The sequence below is a fragment of the Rhinoderma darwinii genome, chromosome 10 (assembly GCF_050947455.1).
Source record: "Rhinoderma darwinii isolate aRhiDar2 chromosome 10, aRhiDar2.hap1, whole genome shotgun sequence".
NCBI classification, from domain to species: domain Eukaryota; kingdom Metazoa; phylum Chordata; class Amphibia; order Anura; family Rhinodermatidae; genus Rhinoderma; species Rhinoderma darwinii.
Genome location: NC_134696.1, coordinates 14,553,528 through 14,572,908, shown reverse-complemented (window position 1 = coordinate 14,572,908; position 19,381 = coordinate 14,553,528). Strand labels below are relative to the sequence as shown.

The 19,381-nt window shown below is 40.1% G+C and overlaps 1 protein-coding gene across 1 annotated transcript; it reads right to left on the bottom strand.

Moving 5' to 3' along the window:
• Positions 1-4,674: 4,674 nt before the first annotated feature.
• Positions 4,675-15,076, bottom strand: LOC142662374 (nicotinamide N-methyltransferase-like). Its single transcript, XM_075840600.1, has 3 exons — positions 15,049-15,076; positions 6,571-6,778; positions 4,675-5,098 (listed from the first exon to the last, which is right to left on the bottom strand). Exons 1-3 carry the CDS (start codon positions 15,074-15,076, stop codon positions 4,675-4,677), a joined length of 660 nt encoding a protein of 219 aa, XP_075696715.1.
• Between the last annotated feature and the right edge of the window lie 4,305 nt (positions 15,077-19,381).

The window sequence follows — 19,381 nt, the reverse complement described above, 5'->3', positions numbered from 1 at the left end:
CTCAGGCAATGAGCAAAGGGGCAGTGCCCTTCTTATAGTCCAGGATATCATGGGCTGGTTGATGATGATGATTTCCCTTGCGCACTCTGCTGGACACAGCGGACCGGAGCGGAAGTGAGTGCTGGTGTCTCCTGCAAGCCAGCGCTCACAGATCCACGGCTGTGGCCACCAGCGGGTGAGCAAACCCTTTTTTTTTGCGGCCATTGACGCTACACATCATACCTAAGTATGAGAAATGTCATGATAAGCGTTACTAATATTTTTTGTGTATTTCATTTACCTTTCTGTTTCTTAAGGCCCTTTTACAGCCGCCGATAATCGGCCGGTGCAATGAGCACCAATTAACAAAACATTGTTGATCGGCACTCGTTTGCTCCTGTCACATGGAGCTATGGATGGGGACGAGCGGTCGTTACTCCGATCGCTCGTCCCCATTTATTTGTATGATGATGGCAGCGTGTCACCGTTGAGGGAGATGTGCTGCCCACAACGATAATATATTCGTTTTTTAAAACGATACGACCAGCAGATGATTGAGCGTTTGCTCATTCATCTGCTGATCGCTGCTCTGTTTACACAGGGCAATTATCGTCAACGAGCGTTATATGAAGACTGGTCTGCCTGATAATTGCCCAGTGTAAAACCCCCTTAAGACTGAAGAGGAATCATAGGTTTATATTTCGAGATTCTTAATACCTATGATAAGGAGCAGACAAGTAACAATGATCTTCTCAAGGAAAGCCACAGTTATATGTTATATGTTTATCTTTATCACAATGTTATTATAATGGGAATAGCCAGAAGCCTCATAATACCCCATGATGTCCCAGATGATCCCACGACTTCCCGGCACTATTATCTGTACAAAGAAAGGTTCCAAATACAAAGCGGCTATAACAAGAAATTAACCAATTGCTTAACATAAAAGTCAGAGTAAAAACATATTCTATTAAAATTACACTTATGTGCAATCTGTATATTTATTAAAATTTATTCTTCTCTTTGGATAATCCCAACCTCTTAAAAGAATAAACAGATTACAAAGTGTCGATTGCCCCTCCCCCCCACTGCTGAGACCCCATCGATCATCTGTAATCTATGGAGAAAGCTGGAAGTACAGTAAATGTTTAATTTTCCTGCAGCGCCACCACAGAGGGAATTAACCATTGCACAGTGCCCATTATCATCAATGTGTAGTCTGTGTAGTGCAGGTCAGGACTCTCTGGCCAAGAAATGCAGATCCTGAACAGGGAACCTCCTATAACAACTCTGACTTCTGTAAAAGATGTGAACAACTTCTATATAAAGTCTTAGCAGCAGCAAATTATAAAATAGTTATTATCTCTTGAACCATTTTTTTTAATCTAAATCTGTTCAAAATTTGGTGCTTATTAATTTCCAGTTTAAATAATGAACAATTGTTTTTTGTATATTTATATTGTGCATTAGACTTTAATTTAGAAAATTGTCATGATATTCTGAAAATACGTAAAATAAGCAAAAAAAGGTCATAGATGAAGCCCAATGTGTATTATTATATTGTTTTGTTTTAAAGCTTTTAAGTTTTCACTCATAAATCAGGGTTTGTAAAACCTAAGCAGCCGCTATGTGACCCCCCCCCCTCTCCCCCGATGAAAAATACTCAAACAGTTAAATTCTCTATGCTGTGCTCTATTACACTATTCATATTAAAGGGAACCTGTCATGTTGAAAATTTAGAATAACATGTTATACAGCAGGAGGAGCTGAGTAGCTTTAAACCAGCAACAGAACATCTTTATTGTCTTCAACACAGCAAGCAGATTTACACCAAAACTGTACAAAATAAACCATAGGCCGTCCAGCCTCTAACGAATACATTAAGTGTCCCCATGGCCGGCCTTAGGTACGTGCGACCAGTGCAGTCGTACAGGGTGCCACCGGAAGCACTGTAAGGGGGGCCGCCACCGGGAGTACATGCACCACGCCATGGCCACTACTCGGGATGCCAGTGGGTCAGGTGCCACTCACTACACCAACCTCATTTCTGAGGTCCTGCCGACATTTCCTACCCCAGAGACGCCAGCAGATGCGGCCATCCTGCCCTGCAGTGACCACTAGGGTGCTCAAGCTCGTTCCCGACCTTAAAGGGCCAGTGCGTGCACATGTAAAGAATCACCCTGGAATATATAAAGGACCCTGCCCTTTGACTCCTTGCGTGCCCTGCTACCTGTATCCTGTATCCCAGGCTGTGTTTGTCCCTGTGCCCTTTCTAGTGTTGGAGTCGTGTTGTAAAATCTGCTACGCCTGCTATCATACACCATGTCTGGTGTCATCTGCCACGCCTGGTACCTACCGCCACATTTTGCATTGCCTGGTGTCAATGTTTCATCTGTGCCTAAGCCGCTGCTACTGTCTGGACTATTACAGCTACCCTTGTGCTTAGACTTTGTATAGACTTGGTACACTGTTGTTTCGCAAGCTGATACTCCGCTACGGCGGTGCGGCCTAGTGCGTCCACATACCCACAGATCGTGACAGGTCCCACCTCTGGTACCCGCACCTAGCTCTAGAACGGGGCCCCTAAACCCTGTTCTACTGCCCTGTGTTTTAGCTAAAGAGAGTGATTTTCGATCATGAATTGCAGAAAATGCGTAGCTCGTTGTGCTGCACTGTTTCCGTAACTCCCCTAGTTGTGAATGGTAGTTACGGAAGCAGTCTAGCATGTTTTCATAACTACGCTGTTTTCATAACTACCATTCATATCTATGGGACTTACAGAAAAAGCGTAGCTCAGCTAGATACGCTATTTCCGTAATTCATGGTCAGGAATCACACGAGTCAGCCACAACACAGAGTAGTAGAACAGGGCTTAGGGGGCCTAGGTCTAGAGATAGGTATGGGTCCCAGAGGTGTGACCCACAACTATCTGACATTTATGACATAATCTATGGATATGTCATAAATGTCTCTGATGGGAAAACCCCTTTAACACTCCCCTAGAGAACTTTCTCAGATATCTGATGTAATCATTTTGATCTTTGCTGATAACATCCAGGAGACCGGCACTGATGACACAATCGGCTGGTGATAAGACCAGCGGTTCTGTGATATTCTCTTCATGATCTCCCAGTCTATTTTGATAAGATGTTGCTATTAACACAATATCCACTTCTATCACAGAAAATACCTTTTAAATATATTAAAATGATGGAATTTAGAATAATTAAATTCTATATTACAGTTATATGACTGCTATAGGGACAAGGTTATTTCTCTTTCACTGAGACAGAATATGTATAATCTCCCATATATAGAGTACTTTATTCATATGCAGGTGGTTTCATATCTCAATAACTTGGTTTTAAATTAGAAAAAGGCTTGTTATCCATCAGCTTTAATAAGCTTTATCTATCGCTCCACAACTGTCTATTTCTATAATACATCATTTATTACAGTCTGGAAATACATCAAATATCCTACCATCAGAAGAAACAAATGGAGGGAGGTTCTGGATCCAGAGCGGTCAGTGGAAGAAATATCTGCACTTCCTGAGATCCTCTAGCTTTGTGATTTGGACTTTCTGTTTACCCTCTGGCTGTCTTGTTATCTGTTCTGGTATTGCCTGCATTTTGCTCTTGACCAACTCCAAATTTTGTTAAAGCAACCTGGGTTCTATGCAGCCAAATCCAACCTGCCTTGCGGCAGGCTCTGGTGAAGACCATGGAGTAGCCTTAGACTCTGCTGATCAAAGTTGTGACAGATTTGAGGTAGCGGATTTACTTGCATACTTCTTCCAGACAGTCTCCAGCTGCCTTTGTGGAATCGTTCACATAGCAATTCTATCAACTTTCACTCTGGGAATTGCTCAACTAGTGATTCCATAACAATAGGCATCATTTAATGGAATGTCTACATACATATAGGGCTTTTATGAATTATGTAATTTAATTGTCAACATTTCTCAGCTATCTTTGTTTTTGCTGATGGGATTTCTTACATTATTGTTTTTCATACATGGAAATATATGTTTATAATGTTTAAAACAATGAAATAAAATATGTGTTTAATAATAATAATAATAATAAAAAAAAGGCTGTAAGTTTCCACTCATAAATGAAGGTTTGTAAAGCCTATGGCGCGATAATTGTCCCCCCCTAAGTAAAGTACATTGGATAATGCTATATGTTTTTTTTATTACATTATTAGTGTGAAGCAGAAACAGAAAAAAATTAGAAAGCAACTGATCCCAATACTTCAGGCTCCTATGATGTTCCAGATGATCAGGGTTGGTCTTGTCGCTATTATCAAGGACCACTCTGAGGTATGGACCAAAAAAAAGCACTGAAGAATTATTTTTATGCGTTTCTATACTGCACTAAGGCCCCATGCAGACGACCGTAAAAAATCGTAATTGCGGACTGTAATACGGTCCGCAATTACGGACCCATTCTGTTCTATTCGCCACGGATACTTATCCGTATCGCTACGGATAGGTGTCCGTGCCATAGAACTGTGCTGGGAATTATGAAGCATGTCCTATTTTTTTTTTCGGCGGCCGACCGTGCCCGCAATCGCGGGCCATGATATTGGGCATGGCCGTGTGCATGAGGCCTAAGGCAGATTATTTTTGATTATTATATTTTATCAAGTTTAGCAAATGAACTGATGACATGAATCGTTGTACGTTTCAACCTACTTCTCCTTGTGAGCTACAATAAATATTATATACTTATAGTCATTAATGACACTCGCAGCCGTTCTCTTCCTAAGCTTACAGTCATCAATGATAAAGCCTTCTCCAACTAGAGCTTTCCTGACAAAATCCTCATCATATGCGAAAACATGGAACTTGTCTTTCCCAACTGTAAAATATGTTGAATTTATAACCCCAATTAATATGAGGTGTCCTCCAGGTTTCAGCAACCTAGAGAACTTCCTCAGATATCTGATGTAATCATCTTGATCTTTGCTGATAACATCCAGAAGCCAAGTAGTGATGACACAATCGGCTGGTGGTAAGACCAGCGGCTCTGTCATATTCTCTTTCTCCGGGTCGTATTTCACAACATGTTGAATGGCTGATCTCAGTTTTCCTGCTTTGTCCTCAAACTGATCACTGGAAAACAAAAAAGACAAGGTGAATAATTATCCCACAGTCAACATCAACATGTTGGCTCAGGACTTAGCACTGGACTATTGACTTATAATACTAGAGGTAAAGCTTGAAATTATCCAATGCTGATGCACCAAGTGTCAGGTTTATACTGCGCCTTTCCAGCTTTAACTTGCATAATACCGCCGCCTATGGATAAGAATATTAAACTGAGTGGGGAAGATAATTTTTATACCTGACTTGAGTATTTACCCCTTCCCGTACGCAGACATTTGTCGGATTTTTATTTTTGTTTTTACTTCCACACCTTCCAAAAGCCATTTCTCCATAGATACAGGCACATGAGGGTTAAGTTTTGCATGCCATTACTCATTGTATTATATAATGCACTGGGAAACGGTAAAATAATTCTTTGTGGGGTGATATTGGAAAAAAACAGCAATTCCTTCATTGTTTCTGGGTTTTTGTTTTACAACATTCCCCGTGTAATAAAAAGGACATATTATCTTTATTCTGTGGGTCAATACGATTACAGCGATACCAAATTGATATGTTTTTTTTTTGTTTTTTTTCCCTTTTACAAGGAAAATAATAATTGTTAAAAAATAACATTTGTTGTGTGTCTACATATTCTTAAAGCCATAACATTTATAATTTTTCATTGATTGGGCGTTGTGAAGGCTTATTTTTTTGGGGTATGAGTTGTAGTTTTTTATTAGCACCATATGGGGTTCACATGATTTTTGATCACTTTTTCTTGTGTGAGATGAGGTGACCAAAAAAAAAAACCCAGTGATTCTGTTCACCGTGCGGGTGAAAATAAATTGTAATAGTTCAGACTTATACGGATGTGATGATACCAATAAGGTTTATTTATTTTTATTTTTTTAGGGGAAATAGGAAAAGGTTTTTTTTTTAACTTTCTATATTTTGTTGTACAACAAAAAAAATCCTTTATTTAACAGTTTTTTACATTTTCATTAGTCCTCCTAGGTACTTGGAAACAGCGATTGTGATTTAAAGAGACTACTGTTAATCCATGCCTCTGGCAGGCATTTATAGGAGCACAAAGATAGCAAACTTAGGGGTCTTATATCAGGCCCCAAGGCCAACATGACATCCATCGGCAATCGTTTCACGGCGGGGCGATTGGACATCAGAGGGTGCTGCTTAGATGTCGCAGTTGTTATTGACTGCGACATATAAGGGGTTAAGCGAGCGGTTTTCAGCTCGTTGTAGTGAAGTGTCGGCTGTAACACACAGCCGACATCCGCTTATCATGTAGCGGGCCCAGAACATGAGCCTGCTCTATGCTTCCATTTGCCGGTTATGATGTAAGTATGCGTTGAATGTCGGCAAGGGGTTAACAGAGTAAAACTTTTTGGGGGTCTGCCCATCTCCCATTATATTTGTTGTATCGGGAGCAACAGCAACAATGGCAGTGGTTTCCCTTGATATTTAAACAAATATGTCACCTTTGTTCTTCTTTCTCTTGAAGAAATGTTGATGTGTGGCCCCAATAAAATGCTCCTGTACGTTCATCCGCCCATCTCTTCAGCTCCATGATGCATCTGTTATTGACCTTCAGCACGATGATGTTTTTGAAAAACTCAGAGGCTGAAAATAGATGATGAATGAAGGAACCAACACTGAGGTCAACCAAGATGTCTCCATTAATATGACCTGCAGGAAAAAAAATCAGAATATTGAAACATCTAATCTGTGAGGCCCCATGCACACGACCCTGCCCGTAATCACGGTCCATGATTACGGGTATGGCCAGCTGCGTACAGTCATCCGCATTTGCGGACCGTGCTCCCTTCATAAAGTATGGGAATGGGAGTATAGTCCGTAAAATAAAATAATAGGACATGTCCTCTTTTTTACAGAAGGTTTCTACGGCCCTGACACCTTGATGTCAGTGAATCATAAAAATAAATGGGTACATAATTACGCACCGTAATGAAAAAAAATCTACGGTAGTGTGCATGAGGCCTTTAACCCTTAGATTTTGAGGATACATAAGGATATAAGTCTATATCACTTCTAGCAAACTGTATACACACTAGGTTTCCAATACCAACAATCAGAAAAGAAGATAAACTAATACTGTGTAGTATAGTCAGTATGGAAAAAAACAAAACATGGTGCTAGACCCACGTGTAAGGATTGCATATTTTAACATGCTGGCAACACAGAAATCAGATAAGGTGCCCAAAGAGAAGCTATAGGTTTGGATATTCAACAAATTGTATTAACCCCTTAAAGACATGTCACGTACTGGTACGCGGAAGCCGTTAAGGGGATGTATGGAACGGGCTCACGTGCTGAGCTCGCTCCATGCACAGCAGGTGATGGCTGTGTTATACAGCCGACACCCCACTGCAATGGGCGAAATCAAAGATCACTTTGATTCCGCCCGTTTAACACCTTAAATGCCGCAGTCAATTGCGACCGCGGCATTTAATTTGTTAGAATCAGGGGGCGCACCCTCAAACACAATATCGCACCCCACCGCGGCAAGAATGGCTGTTTACAGTGGTTGTTATGGCAGCCTGGGGGCCTAACAAAGGTGTAATCGCCCATTTCACCCCACAAATGTTTTTCTTTCATTCCCAGTACATTATGTGGTACAATAAATTGCACCATGAAAAACTACAACTTGTCCCGCACAAAACAAGCCCTCGTATTGCTATGTCGACAAAGAAATAGAAAAGTTATGGCTTTTGGAAGGCGGAGAGGAAAAAACAAAAATGAAAAACTCAAATTGACCTGGTCCCAAAGGGGTTAAGCAGGCTCAGAAATCCTAATAACAGACTTAATGCATTAAAAAATATTTTTGCGAAAATAAAGTCAACTTTTTAAGGATTTATGAGCTTTATTTTGGCTCCTTGAGTGCCAAAGAAGATTTATATCTACAGCTCACGTAGGAAACCTATATTATTTTTTTCTCTAGACTTTTTACTGGCTATACTTCAGCTTTTAGCCAGTAAAGCTTTTAGCTTTTTTCCACATTTTTTCTTTGATTTATTTTATGGTGACTTTTTTCCCCTTTTAGTATTTGAGTTCTTGTGACTGGACCTGACCCTGTGTAGAATATCCAAATCAACAAGCCTGCCGAGCTGTCATTCATGTTCAGTGTGATGTGACAAAGAAAGTGATATCTCCATCCCAATATGGCAACATCCTCTAGATATGAGGATGATGAAAAAATATTATTTCTGACATTAGTGCCTCAAGCATAAAATGATTGTTCGTATTTTTTGTTTCTAGTTGTGGATATTTTTTACTGAACCCAGAACTGTAGATTTTTGAGATTGGATTCTAGTTGATCAAAAAACCTAGTTGGAAGAGGACAGAAAATTAGAATAGTGCAAATTGTCAAATAACAGCAGATTTAACCCCTTAAGCCACCATGACACACTTGTATGTCATGGAGAGCCTTAACTAAAGACACCATGACATAACCAATTTCCCCGACAAAGAAAATGGTATAAAAGTTATTCAATAAAAGATACGTACCCCAAAAATGGTAAAAAAAAAACAAAAACACAAAAAGTCCTCCCGTAAAAAAACAAAAAACTTTGTACAGTTAAGTCACCGGAAAATAAAAAGTCATGTCTCTTGAAATACGGCAATGAAAAAACTAAATATATAGCTTGGTCCTGAAAGCCAAAAATAGGCTGGCCCTTAAATGGTTAAGTTTGAATTTGTCATTTCGTTGTACTCCATCATCCCCAAAATGTTTTTCAGAGTTTTGGAGAATACAGAGTTGAAAGCAATGATGCTACTAAACCCTGAGATTCTTATTTTTTTTCATCCTATTCAACGACCATGGTTTTGCTTTGCTCCCTGTTATTTTCCAGATGACTGGGGCCATGTGGTTGCCCCCTTTGATCTCCCACATCACAAGAAAAATAAGTTTGCCAATTTATATTTATCCCTTATTCATAAAACTTGCTTTTATTTTGAAAAAGTTCTAAATCATAAAAAAAATTAAAATTTAGTATAGCTGTATTTGTACTGACTCACACATATGGTAAATACCATTTTAAATATATATATATATATATATTTTTTTTTACCAATTTATATTCAGTTGTTACATTTTTTTAAACCATTACTCCAACAGGGGACTCACAAATCCCCAATAATTTAGCCCACCTGAAACAAATCAAATACACCCATCACAAAATACAGGCAGGATGATCAGTATAATGCAAAATACAACATCTTTATTAGATATAAATTACAGAATATAAATTGGGAAAACCCATGATACAAGGATCCCCACATAAATACTAATAACCTCCTATAGAAAGAAATGAATGGGTTAATACAGCAAGTGCCTGAACAATAAACACTGCAGTCCTATACTGACAAGTGTAGAGTTAGGGAAAACAAGTAGACTAGACAGGCACAAAGGGAAGACAGAATGCAGACCAAGGTAGTTTGTGATAGGAGTATATCATTTGTTTAAACCAGTTAAACATAAAATACTATACACGTAAATGTATCTTAGGAGTAATAAAATCAGGATACATACCCACTGATAATACTTCTCTAAGATTCTCAATAAGAAATTTCAAGATGTCATCAAGATGTCATCTCTAAAGCCAATGTCAGCTTTATCTGAAAAGTAATTCTCCAGATATTGTCTGGAATCAAAGTCATGTACATGATAGAGTTTATGGGGACTGGAATCCATCATCTACTCCTGTATCACAGACGGGGTGACTACCTCTAGACCGTGGCACAAGATCATTATATAATTACCAGGATTAAATTGACAAAGTGTGTTATAAAGAATAACTTATCACATGATCACTTATTATCTTCATGATCCGGTCATGGGAACTTGTGTTATAATAAATTCACATAGAGAAATAATGATCTTTAAATAAACAAATCTATTTTATTGTTAAAGTAAAAATAAGACAATGAAAATACAGAAACTTGCCGATTTGTGAGTGTGTAATGGCTTAGCAGACAAAAAGTAGACGCTCAACCATGAAATAATGGTTTAAAAGGGTTGTCCGGTTTATAAAACCCATCTTCCAATACCCTAGGGATTTCTTAAAAGGGGTTATCCAACTAATCATTTTCATAACAAAGTACAGAAATACTGTTAATAGCTGTTTGAAAGTTACATTGTTTATAGCTATAAAATAAATGCCTGTGTCATCTTTTTTTTTCTCTGTGTCCCTGTTGGTGTTGCCATTAATCTATGTTGCTGGGGGAGGGGCTATGAACAGAATCAGTCGCCCTTCCCCTATTATCCCTGACAATATACCCCCTTCTTACTTTCCCTGCAGATAGGTAATATGGGATGCAGAGTAGCGCAGACATATAGTGTGTGACATCCACAGTATGCGCTCCCTTAGAAACTAATGAAAATATATTAAAGTAAAAGAATTAAGATTGAGTGGACATGTACAGGGTTTATATCTGCTGTCAGGATACAGAGCTTTACTGTCCTAACAAGCGGAGAAGAAGCATTCTCCTAAGCTATAATGTCATACTACTGTATAATCTCTGCTCCTTCCCTGACAAGCTGGGCAGAAAGCTATTTCTATAGGCTGAGACCTGGCTGTGAGGCGAGTGGCTGAGCATGCTTGTCTACCAGCACTCAGCTCATTAGGTGGGCCTCCACTTTGCTATACACTTTAAACAACTGGTGGCACCACACGATTAAAATAAATTTCATAACTCTTCATTGGATCAGGGTATTTTTTTAGTCATCATGAGTGAAGGGACCAATGTAACAAGTAGGTATAATCCAAAGAGAACAACATCTTTATGAATTGTTTTTGAGCTGCACTGATGTGGCCACCACTCAAAGGAACAAAATAGATATTTAGTATAATTACATAGTCAGCGCTCAAAGCTCGAACCAGTAAGATCTATACGTTCCTAATGTAATATAAAACTGTAATAAACATAACATTGGTATAAAAAAGAATAATCACTTTTATCTACATAAATATTTTTTTTTCCTGTAATAAATTGTAAAACTTCCACAAAACCATTTACTAATATAGGTAGGGAGGTTTCTACTATGTTCCAGCCAGATAAAGCTGTCGATGCCCCAGCCACTTATTTTTACAAACCAATGCCCCCAGGAAAATATAGAAGGAGAAAAAATAATATTCTATTGAATTTTGTAAGAACAGGATTAAGGGCTCAGGCCAGAAGCAGATTTCTCAGCACAGAGCTTGTACGGCAGTACACAGAGGCTGTAACATTCCCTATAATATAGCCGTATAGCTCCTGTGTGCTATGAACAGAGGTATTCTCCTTTAGAAGCAATGCTCTGTATATCTCCATATGAAATAGGGCTACAGAAGAGGCCCCATGCACCTCTATGGAAGCCCTATTAAGGTGACATACAAAATCGAGCCATAATAGTACACCCATGTGCATGATGTCACGGTCTGTGGGTATGTGGACCCACTAGGCCACACCGCCGTAGCGGGGAAGCAGCTGGACAAACAACAGAGCACCCAAGTAATACAAAGTCCCGCACTAGGGTACCTGAATAGTCCAGACAGTGGCCGAGGCTTTAGCAGGGATGGAGGTGGGTGCAGCAGCCTACGCCAGACGTGGCGGATGACAGCAGGTTGCGCAAGGCGTGGCGGATAACACTGAACGTGGCATAAGACACTGGACGTGGCAGAAGACACTGGACTTGGCAGAGGCAATAGGACACGACTCCACCACTAACAGGCTCAGGAACAAGGATACAGCACGGGATACATGATACAAGTAGCAGGGCATGGGAAACAACAGGAACAGGTTAACACTAAGGGACCATTTGCAAGACTGACATGGAAAAACTAACAATGCTGCGCTAGTTAATGATGATCATTTCCTATGTGATTGCGCTGGACATTTAAGGCCGGGCATGAGCGTGTACGCGCACTCTACGGAATCCAGCGGACTGGATCTGAAGTGAGCGCTGCCATCTCCTGGGAAGGACATGCGAGCCAGCGGTCACAGATCCACGGCTGTGGCTGCCATGGACGCTACACATCATAACTAAGTATGAGAAATGTCATGATAAGCGTTACTAATATTTTTTGTCTATTAATTTTACTTTTCTGTGTCTTGAGGCCCTTTTACAGCCGCCGATAATCGGCCGGTGCAGTGAGCAACGATCAACAAAAAATCGTTGATCGGCACTCATTTGCTCCTGTCACATGGAGCTATGGATGGAAACGAGCTGTCGTTACTCTGATTGCTCGTCTCCATACATTTGTATCATGATGGCTGCGTGTTACCCTATTAACACAGGGAGACGTGCCCTGCCGACAACCATAATATTTTAGTCTTTTTAAAACTATATGACCAGCAGATGATCGAGCGTTTGCTCGTTCATCTGCTGATCGCTGCTCTGTTTACACAGGACAATTAACGTCAAAGAGCGTTATATAAAGACTGGTCTGCCTGATATTTGCCCAGTGTAAAACCCCCTTAAAACTCAAGAGGAATCATAGCTTCATAATTCGAGATTCTTAATACCCATGATAAGGAGCAGATAATTAACAATGATCTCCTCAAGGAAAGCCCACAGTTATATGTTATATGTTTATCTTTATCACAATGTTTTTATAATGCAAATAGCCAGAAGTCTCATAATACCCCATGATGTCCCAGATGATCACACTAGTTCCCGGCACTATTATCAGTACAAGGAAAGATTCCAAAAACAAAGCGGCTATAACAAAAAATTAGAGTAAAAACATCTCTTTGGATAATCTCAAATTCTTAAAAGAATCAACAGATAACTAAGTGTCATTGCCCCCCCCCCCCCCCCGCCAGCTGTAACCTATGGAGAGTTTCATTTTACTGCAGCGCCACAACAGAGGGAATTAACCATTGCACAGTGCCCATTATAATGAATGTGTTACCTGTGTAGTGCAGGTCAGGACTCTCTGGCCAAGAGATGCAGGTCCTGAACAGGGAAACTCCTATAACAACTCTGACTTCAGTAAAATGTGTGAACAACCCCTATATACTGTAAAGTGTTAGCAGCAGCAAATTATAAAATATCTCTTGAACCATTTTTTTAAATCTAAATCTGTTAAAAATGTTGTGCTTATTAATTTATAGTTTAAGTACTGAACAATTGTTTTTATATATTTATATTGTGCATTAGACTTTAATTAAGAAAATTGTCATAATATTCTGAAAATATGCTAAGTAAATTATGTCATAGATGAAGCCCAATGTGGATTATTATATTGTTTAATTTTAAAGCTTTTAAGTTTTCTCTCATAAATCAAGGTTTGTAAAACCTAAACAGCCGCTATGTGACCCCCCCTCTCACCCGAAGCAAAAGACTCAAACAGTTAAATGCTCTATTCATTGCTCTATTACACTATTCATATTAAAGGGAACCTGTCATGTTGAAAATGTAGACTAACCTCGTGGCAACATGTTATACAGCAGGAGGAGCCGAGTAGCTTGATATATATATATATATATATATATATATATATATATATATATATATATATATATATATATAGTGTGACGACACATAGAAAGTTCAATCCAACTCATTGAATAAGGGTTTAAACCAGCTGCAGCTAGCTTTATGGTGTTCAACACAGCAAGCAGATTTACACCAAAACTGTACAAAATAAACCCTAGGCCGTCCAGCCTCTAACTAATACATTTAGTGTCCCTCACTAAGAGACCCTGAGCCTTGTGCCCAGTACCTCAAAATATACCCAGCTTTACTATACATGGTGGTGACTCTCATAGGCTAGCATCCCTGTCTTCCCCAGACTGAAAGCCCTGTGTGAACAGCACACACCTGATTTAAAGAGCCGTCTCAGGTGAAGCCTAACTAGGCTCATCAGACAGCCCAAGACACGGACTGTCTGTATGGAGTGGAAGCCGCCCTTCTCCTTCACACTCCAGCAAACCAGGCCCTATTCTGGGTTTTACACGCAAGCAACAACAGAGAAAACCCTCTCTGCTGTACATGCTCCCTGGTTGCTTAAAACCTGAACTGTCCAGTACCTGCACTGGTACAATATGTATATCTGTTGGTGCAGCTTCACTTCAGTTCCAGTGGAGCTCCAAAGGAAAAGCAGTAGTATGTGGCTATTATTCGAGACTTTTTTTCTTCTGCAGAGAGCAACTACTCTTTTGGGGATTGGGAGCTACTGGCCATCAAATTGGCTCTGGAGGAGTGGAGAGGTCTCCTAGAGGGCGCAGCAAACCCCATCCTGATCTAAACCGACCAGAAGAACCTTACCTATCTCCAGTTGACTAAAAATGTCTGAACCCCTGTCAAGCCAAGTGGTCGCTGTTCTTCACCCGTTTCCAATTAGTGCTCCACTTCCGTCCCGCTAACAAGAATGTGAGGGCCAATGCCCTGTCCAGGTCATTTGAGATGGTTGGCAATTTAAAAATATATATTTAAAAAAAAATATTTGTTAAAAACTGGATGTTTAGAAAACGCTACTCAAACGGAAGGATAAGCAGAGTGATGCTGATTTGGTAAATTTATTGTACAAAAGGAAGGGCAACGCGTTTCAACGCAGAACCTGCATCTTCGTCAGGTCGAAAATTAAGTAAAAACAAGCATGAACATACATCTTAAAGACACATGTGGATGAGGGGGAGGGGATCACAGGCAAAAAAACGCCTAAAAAGAGACAATCAGATACACAGGTAAAAACAGATGTTAATGACGTCATCAGGTAAACAGTCTCAATTACAAAAGCCATGAGATGCGTAAAATAGATAATGGATAATAGGGACTGAATAAAACGTACTAGTTGATAAGAAGTACAGAATGGGCGCACAATCATAAAATGCAGATTGGATTTGTAAACCCAAACATGCAAACGTATAAAAACTCAAGGTAAAAAATGTCCGGTAATTACAGAGCGGACAGAAATAACTTTACATTTTAAAACATTATGAGAAGAACTTACCGGTATTCAGAGGCGTAAGGATGGACATGGAGGAGACAGTTACAGTGGCACAGTCAACAATAAGGCTGAAACGAAACGAAAGGAAAAAACCACCCGCCGGCGACAGCGTAGTCTAGGCAACCTGAAGAACTACGGTGGCCATGAGGGGAAGAAAGGGTAGCGAAAGCAAAGCTGATGCCGTAGGAGAGGGAGATACGTATGCAGGGAAACATGGAAAATGTAAGTAAAGAGAATAGTTACTTTTGACACATGTTAATTATAAGACATGTTAATTATCAGGAGATAAGGGAAAAAAAGTTTTGTGAGGAACTATTTAATGTTTATCAGAGAGGGAGTGAAATGGATGTGAAAGAAGAAGGCAAAGAGGCAAAAGCATGTAAATAGAGAAGTATTTGAGGAGGTCGATGCGGTAATACTGTAGAAATATATTGGAGTCATATAATGTGCTGGGATGTATGAATTTACATATTTCTCTGCCCTTCTGAACCTTGTTTTTTGAGGGGGTTTTACAAGGAACAGGATTTCACCATATTTTTGGCATGTGTCATTAATATATTTATATAAGTTAATCATGTCCCCCCTTAGTCGTCTTTTTTCAAGGCTAAATAGGTTTAATTCTTTCAATCTTTCCTCATAACTTAAATTCTCCATGCCCCTAATTAGCTTCGTTGCTCTTCTTTGTATTTTTTCCAACTCCAGGGCATCCTTTCTATGAACTGGAGCCCAGAACTGAACTGCATATTCTAGATGAGGCCTCACTAATGCTTTGTAAAGTGGCAATATTACATCCCTGTCCCGTGAGTCCATGCCTCTTTTAATACACGACAATATCCTGCTGGCCTTTGTAGCAGCTGATTGACACTGCATGCTGTTATTGAGTTTATGATTTACAAGTACACCCAGATCCTTCTCAACAAGTGACTCCCCCAGTGTAGCTCCCCCTAGGACATATGATGCATGCAGGTTGTTGGTACCCAGATGCATAACTTTACATTTATCTACATTAAACTTCATCTGCCAAGTGGACGCCCAAACACTTAGTTTGTTTAAATCTGCCTGCAATTCATGAACATCTTCCATAGACTGAACTATATTACATATCTTGGTGTCATCTGCAAAAATAGAAATAGTGCTATTAATCCCATCCTCTATATCATTAATAAATAAGTTGAATAATAGTGGTCCCACCCCTGAACCCTGGGGTACACCACTTATTACCGGGGACCATTCAGAGTAGGAATCATTGACCACAACTCTCTGGATACGGTCCTTGAGCCAATTCTCAATCCAATTACAAACTTTATTTTCTAAACCTATAGTCCTTAATTTACCCATTAGGCGTCTATGGGGGACAGTGTCAAATGCCTTTGCAAAGTCCAAAAACACTAAATCCACAGCGGCCCCTCTGTCTAGACTTCTGCTCACCTCTTCATAAAAACAGATTAGGTTAGTTTGACAACTTCTGTCCTTAGTAAAACCGTGCTGGCTGTCACTTATAATGCTATTTATTGTCACATAATCCTGTATATTGTCCCTCAATAGCCCCTCAAACATTTTCCCCATGATGGATGTTAAGCTTACTGGTCTATAATTACCCGGGGAAGACCTAGAGCCCTTTTTGAAAATAGGCACCACATTTGCGCTGCGCCAGTCCCTTGGCACTATACCAGTCACTAGAGATTCTCTGAATATTATGAAAAGGGGGACAGAAATAACTGAACTAAGCTCTTTAAGAATTCTAGGGTGTAACCCATCTGGTCCCGGGGCCTTGTGCACATTTATTTTATTTAATTTAGCTTGGACCATATCTACATTCATCCAATTCAGTATATCAACTGATATATTAACAGCACTGGCACCGGCTACATCAGCTGCTCTTTCTTCTGTTGTATATACAGAGCTAAAGAACCCATTTAGAAACTCTGCCTTCTCTTGATCCCCTGTGACCAACTCCCCATTACCACTATCTAGGCGTTGTTAGTGTATCCCATGTCAGTCTTGCAAATTACCCTTAGTGTTATCACGTTCCTGTTGTTACCCGTGCCCTGCTACCTGTATCCTGTATCCCGTGCTGTGTTCTTGTTCCTGAGCCTATTAGTGTTGGAGTCGTGTCCTACCGCACCTGCTGTCGTTTGCCACATCCAGTGTCGTGTACCACGCTTCAGTGTCTTCTGGCACGTCCAGTGTCGTCTGCCACGACCAGTGTCCTCTGCCTCGTCTAGTGTTATCTGCCACGTCTGTTGCAACCTGCTGCACCCTCCTCCATCCGTGCTGAAGCCTCGGCCACTGTCTGGACTATCTCAGGTACTCTTGTGTTACGAACTGCTAGAGACTCTTGTATAGACTGTGACTAGGCTGGCTGCCTTTTCCGCTACGGCGGAGCGGCCTGGTGGGTCCACATACCCTGTGATCGTGACATGTTGTATCTAAAACCCAAATTATTATTTTTTAGATGTCCTCCAGGTTTTAGAAACCTTGAGAACTTCATTAGATATCTGATGTAATCATCTTGATCTTCACTGATAACATTCAGGAGCCAAGTATTGATGACACAATCGGCTGGTGGTAAGACTAACGGCTCTGTAATATTTTCTTCATGATCTCCAAATATATTTTAATAAAAGGACTAAAAAAAGAGATTTATTTAATCTAATTGAGAGCCCAAAAATGATGTAGAAAAATACTACACAGTGCTGACCCGGATGAAGCAAAATTTTTAACAAAAAACAAACAAAACTCCTGGTCACTGCAAGCACACCGTTGGATAAAATAGTATGTGGTTTTTATTATTCAACGTTTTTAATAATTAAATATCAAAGTGAAGGAAAAAAGAGGACATTTTTTTTTCCATGAAATAATCAGACATAACAATATACAGCAATATTTAAAAACACAACGTGGTCAGGATTATAAGTAATACGACAAAGTATAATATTGCACCTTACTAATATATACAGGTCTTTCCTTAAAGTACAATCATAATCATAATTGGGACTATGTATATTTATAAGAAATCAGAACCAGATGTATATTATCAAGAATGATCAAAAAAAGGCATTTTCAAAATTTAATAATATAAATAGTTGAAAAAAATATATTTTTTAAAATGGATAGCAGTTTATACTCATCTGCGTTTATCTTCTTTTTTGAAGCAGCCTATTAGCTTTCACATCAAGTCCAGGAAATTATTCCTTTTGAATTAGCCCAGTTTTCCTTTTGGGAACAGGTAAAAAATGTTCTCCCCTTCAGGGATTAAGTAGTATCCATTCTGGACTAACCAAGCACGATCTCAACCCTGTCCTCTCCCGTATCAGATGCATTCGTATAGTAAGGTTGCAAGGCAATCCTGGCTGCCCAGGGAAGAGCGGGAAATCCCCATCCGCAGAAGCCAAATCTCAGTCATTACCTTTCACAAGGTTAGTGTTCTCCTGGCAAGGTAGTTTCAATATCCAGGATAAGGTATCCCGGAGCCTTTGAAAATGCCTTTTTTGATCATTCTTGATAATGTACATCTGGTTCTGATTTCTTATAAATATATATAGTAGAGATGAGCGAAATTATGAAAAGTTCGGTTCGGCTAGTTCGCCGAATTTCACAAAAAAGTTCGATTCGGACCGAACTAGTATGGTACTGTCCAGGGTGCTGATAGAGTTAATGGGCTGCACTAACTCTTTCAGCAACCTTGACAGTACATGCTCGGCGAGCGGAAAATAAAATTTTAATGTAATAAAAAAAAAAAAATAATACGTTCATACTTACTTTCTTCCTGTCCGGCCTCCAGCGATGACGTTTCATCCATGTCGCCGTTGCAGCCAATCACAGGCTGTAGTGGCGGTCACGCTCATCAGGATGACGTCAGAAGGCCGGCCTCCAGGGATGACGCTTCATCCCACGTGACCGCCTCTGCAGCCAATCACAGGTTGCAGCGGCCTCTGCAGCCAATCACACGCTCCTCTCCTGAAATACTCTGTGCTGCCTTAAACTCTGTGGATAGGTCAGGATCCTGTTTCTTTTAAATGCTGCTGGGGAACCCGCTCGATCCACTATATAAAGCTGCGCTACAGTACAGCATTTAAAAGAAACAGGATCCTGACCTGTCCACAGAGTTTAAGGCAGCACAGAGTATTTCAGGACAGGAGCGTGCAGATTCAGTGCTGCTGTGAACTCTGCTCTTACCATTACGTAGCTCTCAGTCTGTTACTTCTCCTCCACTCCTGTCCTCTATAACACCATCACATGATTGGCAAGTCACCACGTAATGGTAAGAGCAGAGTTCACAGCAGCACAGAGTATTTCAGGAGATGAGCGTGCGGATCTTGTGCGGTGTGGTGAC